We start from the raw sequence: 8,774 nt of genomic DNA, 5'->3' as shown, positions 1-8,774 counted from the left end.
GAGCGAGAACGTTGGCTTGGGGCGGCTGTGGACCAGTCACTGAACGCCGATTTTGGGGATGGGGCGCATTTCACTCACTGCTATTGAGTCTGTTACAGCAACCGCTTTGAGTGTTTTGTTTTTGCCGTTGTAATTGAGCGAAACGTCTGTTCTTCCACTCTCTCTTTCTCTCTCTCTCTGTGTGGTTCTCAGCTTGGCTGCTGTGCGTGCGTTTCTGGCTGTGCGTATGTGTGTGAGTGTGTGAGCATTTTGTGTGTTTTTGTGTGTTTTGTGCATGCATTTTTGACATTTGTTTCGTTTGCATTTTGAGTTGATTTTGGGCCAGTGCTGTGCACTATGCGAAGATGATTTTCAGCTATGACTAGTGCTAGTTGAGCATGAATTCGTGTCAGTCGTGTTCACTGCCTCGCATAAGCCGAACGTCGCTGAGCAGCAGTAGCAGCACCATCAGTATCATCTCAAAAAGGACGACGAGTGTCTCAAGCAAAACGAAAGCGAAACCGAAAACAAGAATTTAAAAAAATAAGAAAAAAAAAAAAATCCGTTACAAACAAATAATCTGCCAGTGGTTGTGTTAAGACTTTCCAAACTTTCATGCATTAGAAAGCGGATTTAAAAAAAAAAGTACGGAACAGCCTTCGAAAGAGTTTTTTTCGCACATGCGCGAACTTCGCACAAAAAAGCTAAAAAGCAAAGGCAAATAACAAAAAAATAGATAAAAACTACCAAAAAGGAGCAGCCAACACTGACACACACACACAACTCCAACTGCGTGTGCGTGTACGTGTACATGTGTATGTCTGTATGAATGTGTGTGCTTGTGTGCTTTGCGCGTTTTTTGTTTCGCACGCACTTTTATCGCCGTTTTGTTTAATTTAACGGTGCCGCGGTCAAGTGTAGAGAGCGCGAAAGCTTCCACAGCAGTCGCTCCTGTTCCCAATTCCGCCCACGCCCGTTTTGGACCAAAAACTTTTTGAGATTTGCTCGGAGTTGCCGCAGGTATGTAAATATCAATTTGCAGATTACTAAACAACAGGTTTATTGCGTATTTCACCTTCAGAATGCTCTCTGCACATAAATATTAGAGATTTACAGTTAAATGAAAGTGCACTCAACAACAATTCGGGGGTTCAGAATAAACGAACAAAATAAACAAAAACAATCGAGAATTCAAAAATAGTGCACAGCGCAAATATCAAATTTGTTGAGGCATTCCAGCAAACACAAAACCCTAAAATGAGTGCTGAAAAATAAAGTATATCGTTTAGAATATGTCATAATTATAATGATATTGTGTATTGTAGAATAGTAGGTTCCTAAGGGTAACTGAAAGTGTGAATAATATATTTTTGTTTCTTACTTGTGCTGATTAACAGATTTAATTTATAATTTTATAATTCTTAAATGGAAAGAAAAGTGGATTCTAAGAGATATATTAAATTGCTTGAAAATACTTGCAAATAATTTAATATTCACTTGATTTTATTTATAATTTAAACGTTTTTAAAGGAAAAGAATATTATCTACATATAGTAGTAGCAATCATAAAATAAATGATTTTATCTTTGCAATTTCCACACCAATCTAATTTCGAATTGTTACAATTTGTATCAGTTTCGGAATCAGCCTTTCATTCTTTTTTCTTTACTGCTCCGTTTCTATCTCTAGTTTTTCTTTTTTTTAGTTCTTCTTTTTTTGTCTAACCTTAAAGACAACACTCACACACATACACACACACATACTACCACATAACTCACTAACACACTCACACTTGCCTGCATATCATTTGCTAAAAATGCAAGAGAAAAAATTCTAAAACAATATTTCAAAATCTGTCTGGCTTTTAGCCGATCTAGCGAACTTGTTTTTTGCCCGTGCTGTTTTGCAAGATTTCACCAACCCCAAGCCCCCCATCCCAGCAGCCACTCCCCCATTCGTTTCGCTTCCCTCCTCCATGTCCCATGTAGTGTTGGCCCCTGTTTCGTTTCGTTGCCTGGCAGCTAATTTTATTTGTTTACATGTCCGACTGCATGTTGTATTTCTTGTTTTTTTTTTTTGCCCGCCTTTCTTTCCGTCCGTCCGCGTCTCTGTCACTTTTTAGCAATTTCTTTTGATTTTTGTTAATTTTTTCTTTTTAATAATTTAATTTTAGACATTCAACTATAATTCAAAGTCAACGTTGCAATTTTTTAATCGCCATTTTGCTTCAATCTGCCAAAAGTGCATTTCGAAAAGAATATTGCCCCAGCGTTGAAGAACCCAAAATATCTTGAATATTGTGTTTATTTTTGTTTAGTTAGTTTTTTTTTTTGTTGTTTTTATTTTATTTTTTGTTTCTGTTGCTTTTCGTTGTCTTTTCGCTTGGCTTCTTCTTTTGCCTTTTTAACTATTGTATTTTTTGGCAAGCGTTGCTAAATTGATTGTCAGCTGCTTTAATATGTTTTGAATGTGCTGCTGCTCAAATCAAAAAATGGATGAACGCATTCTCGTGTTTTACGCTGACATTGAAATGCGCGCCGCCCCACCCTAAATAAATTCCATGCAGTTGCTTTCCCCAAATAAACTTATAAACAAAATAGCAAAAAAAAAAAATGCATCAAAGATCGCTGAACAATAACTAAATATAAATAATTTTTTATAACGCAAATTCATCTTGCGTCTGTACCCCTCTACAATCCCCTTCCAGCCTCCATCGGCAGCAATTTTCTAACCGCTGCTGCTGATGCAAAATTTTACAACAAAAACATTTTTTGTGGCGCATTTTCTGCGTCTGAATTTTCCATTTTTGCCATTTTCATGATATTTTTACAAAAGCGGGCCGGGCATGAGGTTGGGGTTTGGGGGATGTGGTGGTTGGGGTTGGGGTTGGCCAAACGACTAGCACATGTTTAGTTTACTTTGCAGTTTCGGTTGCGTTGCATTCACACCGCCACCGCCACCCCCGTCCGCGCTCTGCGCTGTTCTTCATCATCCTAGTTGCCGGCGTAATATTAATTTTACACTTGGCCTTTAGTTGTTGCCTTTGTTATTGTTTCTTGTTTTTGTTGTTGGGTGTGCAAAAAAATAGACAGCTTTGCCTCTCTATCTCTCTCTCTCTCTCTCTCACTCTCTCGCTCTCTATCTCTCTCTCTCTCTCTCTCTTGCTCTCTATCTCTCTCTATTTCTCTCTTTGTTGTTGTTGTTATTGTTGTTGTTGGACTGACAAGCCAATTAATTTGGCTTCTTAAAAATATCACTAGCTAAATTAAATAAATATGCTAAGCACATTATACAATAAATTTGTTGCTGCGTCTGCTGCTACTTTTGTTCTTCTCTCGCAGAACTTGTGCAGCGCTAAATTTCCTGTACCATCAATTATGCATGAGTATTGTAGAAATTTCCACCGTCCCCGCAACCACATCCCCACTCCCATGCTGCTTACGTTTTGCGTTTTTAATAATATTTACTTAAAAGCACAAACAATTGACCGAAATGCGGCAAATGCAACTTTCGAAAAAAGAGAAAAAAATATAAAATTTAATGGATTCATTAGAAAACTACGCAAAAAAATCCGTAAGCAAAGATCTCTCTCCCAAAGTATTCAAAAATGCATAGCAAATTGGTGAACGCAAAATATTGTTTGTATAATACCAAAATTGGTTTTATTTTGAATATTTAATAATATTCCACATGCAATTTTCTTTTTATAAATGCTTTGTTGAAACTTTTCATACAGAAATGGCAAAAATAACAACATAATACAAATATCGTAGATTGTGTAATAGTTGTTGAATTCCTTAAACTAACTGAAACTATTGACAATATTGTATTTGTAATTATAAATTTTATTTAAATGTTATAACGAAAAAATAGAAAAAATTAATGCATTTCTAGAATAAATACGCAAAAAATTCGTTAGCAAAGAACTCTCTTCTAAAGCATTCAAATTTGCGCAGCAGTCAATAAAATTGCACTTTTTTTTTCAAATAAATATTTAATTTGCATTTAAATGAAATTTTCTGAACGGAAAATATTTTTTGTATAATACCAAAATTGGTTTTGCATTGATTATTTAACAATATTCCAAATGAAATTGTTCGTTGCTGGCACATTTTTATTTTTACTTTGCCGGAACTTTTTATAGAAAATTGCAGCTCTGCAAAAATAACAATAATTCAATAACTATTAAAAATACACAAATTTATGTGCCTTAAATGATAACAATTTGCTGAGAAATATTTTCTATTTTTGGCAGCTGTGCTTGATTCGTTAGCCAACTCACACATACTTGCCATGTGTTTGGGGTAGTATGTGAGTGTGGACCATTAATTTAAATCCTTTTTGCTTTTTATTATTAAACGCGAAATGCATCGTCGCAGCCTGTGCCTGCCACGTCCTCATCCTCAGCCTCGACCATGTCCAAATCCATCAGCAAATCTAAATCCATATTCGCTGATTAACTTTAATCCACTGCGAGGGGAAAATTCGCGTCGCGTTTTTCTCTTCTAATCTGCATAGCTTAAGCTTCTCGGCCCGGATCATCCAAATCCAAATGCGCGTAATTTTTGCTTTCTTTTTTTTTTGTCTAATCCAGTTTGAATGGATCAAGGAGAGAAGTGCGCGACTTCGCGACCTGGTATATACCTGACCTCTCGCTCACCTTTTTGCCCATCTAATCCCTTGACGCGTGCAAGCGCGTCTACCTGGCCCAAATATATAAGCCACAACCATTTGCAATTTGTACGTCAGTCACACGTTCATTTCACCAGCGAGCAGACGCACAGCACAATTCACTTGAGATCCGAGATCCCGATCCTGATCACCATCACAATCATTGGAATATACATATAAGCAGATATATACATATAGGATTTGCGCTAGGTGAGCATCAAGGATAAGGATGCCCTGAGTCGCCTCCCGCCAGCCATTTTGTGTGAAACTCACTCAAATTGTGCCACCCCAGTGGCAGTAAGGGAAGCGTGGCACGTTTTTAGGGGTGGCAAAAATAAAAAACAAGAAAAACGCGAGCAAAAAAAAAAAATAAAATGAAAATAAAAAACTTGACGCAGGCGCATTAAATTGCAATTTTTTTTTAACTAAAAGCAGCTCATTACAATTTTCTCTCTCTCTCTCTCTCTCTCTCTATCTGCTTTTCTCTATCTCTCTCTCGCTAGCAGGCGTAAGCAGCAGTAAGATGCAGAACTGGGAGACGAGCACCGCAGCGCCCAATTATGAGCAGCACAATGCGTGGTACAGCAGCATGTTCGCCGCCAACATCAAGCAGGAGCCCATCTCGCATCACCATCACCATCATCATGCTCATCACAGTCATCATCAGCATCCGCATGACAGCAACAGCAATAGCAATGCAAGTAGTCCACACCAATCGCCGTTGCCCTCACCCAATCCACCCAGCAACACCAATCTGCAACTGGAGCAATACCTCAAACAACAGCAGCAGCAGCAACAACAACAACAACAACCCATGGATACACTTTGTGCTGCTGCCATGACTCCATCGCCGAGCAACAATGATCAGAATAGCTTGCAACACTTTGATGCCACCCTGCAGCAGCAACTCTTGCAGCAGCAACAATATCAGCAACACTTTCAGGCAGCACAACAACAACAACAGCAACAACAGCAACAGCAGCAACATCATCATCTGACACTGGGCGGTTTCAATCCGTTGACGCCGCCCGGTTTGCCCAATCCCATGCAGCACTATTATGCTAGCAATTTGCGTCCCAGTCCAACAGCAACGACAACAACAACAACACCTGCTGCTGCTCCAACGACAACAGCAGCAACAATTGCACTGCAAGCCAATGACAAATTACAGGCACTAACTCCACCCATGGATGTAACGCCACCAAAGTCACCGGCCAAGTCCCAGCAATCCTGTGCGGAGCCAGAGAAGGAGCATGATTTAATGTCCAATTCGAGTGAGGATATGAAATATATGGCCGAGTCGGAGGATGATGACACCAACATACGGATGCCCATCTACAATTCGCATGGCAAGATGAAGAACTACAAGTGCAAAACGTGCGGCGTGGTGGCCATTACCAAGGTGGATTTCTGGGCGCATACGCGCACCCACATGAAACCGGACAAGATACTGCAGTGCGCCAAGTGTCCGTTTGTCACCGAGTTCAAGCATCATCTGGAGTACCACATACGCAAGCACAAGAACCAAAAACCGTTCCAGTGCGACAAGTGCAGCTATACGTGTGTGAACAAATCGATGCTCAACTCGCATCGCAAGTCGCACAGTTCGGTGTATCAGTATCGGTGTGCCGATTGTGATTATGCCACCAAATATTGTCACAGCTTCAAGTTGCATCTGCGCAAGTATGGTCACAAGCCGGGCATGGTCCTGGATGAGGATGGCACACCCAATCCCTCGCTGGTCATCGATGTCTATGGCACCCGACGTGGCCCCAAAAGCAAATCGCTCTCGGGCAACGGCAACTCCAGCAACTGTTCCAGTTCCAGCAGCAACAAGCGCAGCAGTGCAACAGCTGCAACATCTGTGCAGCACCAGCAACCAGTTATTCCACCAGCAGCCACATCTCAGCTATCGGCTGCTTTGCAAGGATTCCCAATGCCAGCGGCGGCTGCAGCAACTGCAGTTGCAACAACTGTGCCGCCCGTGTCGCCACCGTCGCCAGCGAAGAGTGTTGCCAGCAGCGTTGAGCAGGCGCCCAGTTTGTCGAACGCATTGCTGCCACCTTTGGCCAGTTTGTTGCAACAGAATCATCGCAACATGGCCTTCTTTCCCTACTGGAATCTCAATCTGCAAATGCTTGCCGCCCAGCAGCAGGCTGCAGTTCTTGCCCAGCTATCGCCGCGCATGCGTGACCAGCTGCAACAACAACAGCAGCAGCAGCAACAGCAGCAGCAGCAGCAACATCAGCAACAGCAGCAGCTGCAACGATTGCCAGCACACAGCGACAACGAGGAGGAGGAGCAGGAGCCGGAGGAGGAGGAGGAAGCTGAGGATGATTTTGAGCGCAAGTCAGTGGATTCAGCCATGGATCTGTCCCAAGGCACTCCGATCAAGGAGGAGCCACAGCAACAACAGCGAACACTGAACAATCACATGGCAATGAATTTAAAGATCAAGGACGAGGATACACCGCTGATCAGCAGCAGCAGCGCCTCCCGACGCAAGGGCCGTGTGCTGAAGTTGGACACGTTGCTGCAGCTGAAGTCCGCTGCAATGTCCACGCCGGAGCAACAGCTCAAACTGCCATCGAGTGTGCTGCCCACAGCCTCATCTCCGATCTCTGGCAGCAGTGCCAATAAGCAGCTGGCGGATGATCCGTGCTCGGGTGCCAGCTCAGCGGATGAGTCCATGGAAACGATGGGTCATGTGCCACAGGTCAATACGAGTGCCAGTTCAACGGCCTCCAGCTCCGGCAACAGCTCGAATGCCAGCAGCAGCAGCAATCCGACTCCAGCTGCAACAGTTGCCGCCTCAACCTCAGCCTCTGCGTCCGCGTCTGCATCTGCATCCGCGTCCGTGTCCAGCTCATCCTCGAGCAGCAGCAGCAGCTCACCGGCCATTTATGAGTGCAAGTATTGTGATATTTACTTCAAGGACGCCGTGCTCTACACCATCCACATGGGCTATCACAGCTGCGACGATGTCTTCAAGTGCAACATGTGCGGCGAGAAATGCGATGGACCCGTCGGACTCTTCGTGCACATGGCACGCAATGCGCACTCCTAAGGAGCACCCACAGCACCCCACCCTCAATTGTTATTAGATATTATTATTATTAACATATTTCGTTGTCCAGAATTGTAAATACTCGTAGTTTAGTTTGATTTTGTTGTCGAGAATTGTACATAAGCCAAAAAATGCACTAAAATGCTATCAACTAACTCTAGAATTAAGTTCGAAAGAAAACCAAACTAAACCAAACCAAAACACATTCATGTTTAACTCTGTAACCGTAACTAATATAATATATCTATGTAGCAGCTATCTATCTAGTATCTCTATCTCTCTTTCTCTCAATTCCTTGCTTTATTTTTTTTTAAATTAAGTCACAAAAACATTTGCGAACCGAATAACGACCCTGAATAAGGTTTAAAAATTTCAAATGCGTATTTAGCCTTAGTTTAAGTCAACTATAACTTTAATTTGTAAGCCTAGCCAGCAAAGAGTCCAAAGTCAAATTACAATATCAGCAATTAATATATTATTTTATTTTTTATAAAAATAAATGTTTAGTTCTAAAAAGAAACACGACTGTTTTTTTCTTTTTGATTTTGAAACTAATTTCAGTTTAAAGCTAAGTCTCGAATTAATAAAAGATTAACATATATTCAAAAATAATTTGATTTTGATCATTTGTGAAACTCTTTCGGCATAATGACAATATTTTTGATACCGATCAAAAAGAAGTACAAATATAAAGATTTTATAAGAAATCCACAAATAAATGTAAAGCCCACAACATTTTTTAAATTTAATTACAAATACATATAATAACTGTGTAGAAAATAATTAAATGTATAAACTAATATTTACAAAATATGAAGCGCAATCTGAGCGAATGGATCAAAATTAATTAGTTTCTAGTTATTAATCTAAATGTAAACCAAAGTCAAATCAAAATCGATACTTTTTACGATCCCAGTGTAAGGAGAATTTTGTTTTCAAGAAACACGTGTACCATATAGCATAGTTAAGAAAGTTTCCCAAATGTTTTTATGTAATATTTAATAAAAAAAAAATCAATATGCCACATAAAGAAATGCATAACTATTTTATCAACTGT

General features: G+C 40.7%; 1 protein-coding gene across 2 annotated transcripts; it reads left to right on the top strand.

The window, feature by feature from the left end:
* Nucleotides 1–392: 392 nt before the first annotated feature.
* Nucleotides 393–8,442, top strand: LOC6564031 (protein hunchback). Of its 2 annotated transcripts, none has more exons than XM_001989812.3 (2): nt 393–999; nt 5,157–8,442. In XM_001989812.3, exon 2 carries the CDS (start codon nt 5,174–5,176, stop codon nt 7,715–7,717), a length of 2,544 nt encoding a protein of 847 aa, XP_001989848.1. In that variant the 5' UTR covers nt 393–999; nt 5,157–5,173; the 3' UTR covers nt 7,718–8,442. The 2 variants fall into 2 exon arrangements, with proteins under 2 accessions (XP_001989848.1, XP_032593338.1); XM_032737447.2 differs by having other exon boundaries at nt 5,154–8,442.
* Nucleotides 8,443–8,774: the final 332 nt, after the last annotated feature.

The sequence above is a fragment of the Drosophila grimshawi genome, unplaced genomic scaffold (genome assembly GCF_018153295.1).
Source record: "Drosophila grimshawi isolate 15287-2541.00 unplaced genomic scaffold, ASM1815329v1 contig_311, whole genome shotgun sequence".
NCBI classification, from domain to species: Eukaryota; Metazoa; Arthropoda; class Insecta; order Diptera; family Drosophilidae; genus Drosophila; species Drosophila grimshawi.
This window is presented reverse-complemented; position numbering and strand designations above follow the sequence as displayed.

Excerpts from the sequence above, each read along its gene's own strand:
- LOC6564031 (XM_001989812.3), top strand. The coding sequence starts at position 5,174 with ATGCAGAACTGGGAGACGAGCACCGCAGCGCCCAATTATGAGCAGCAC.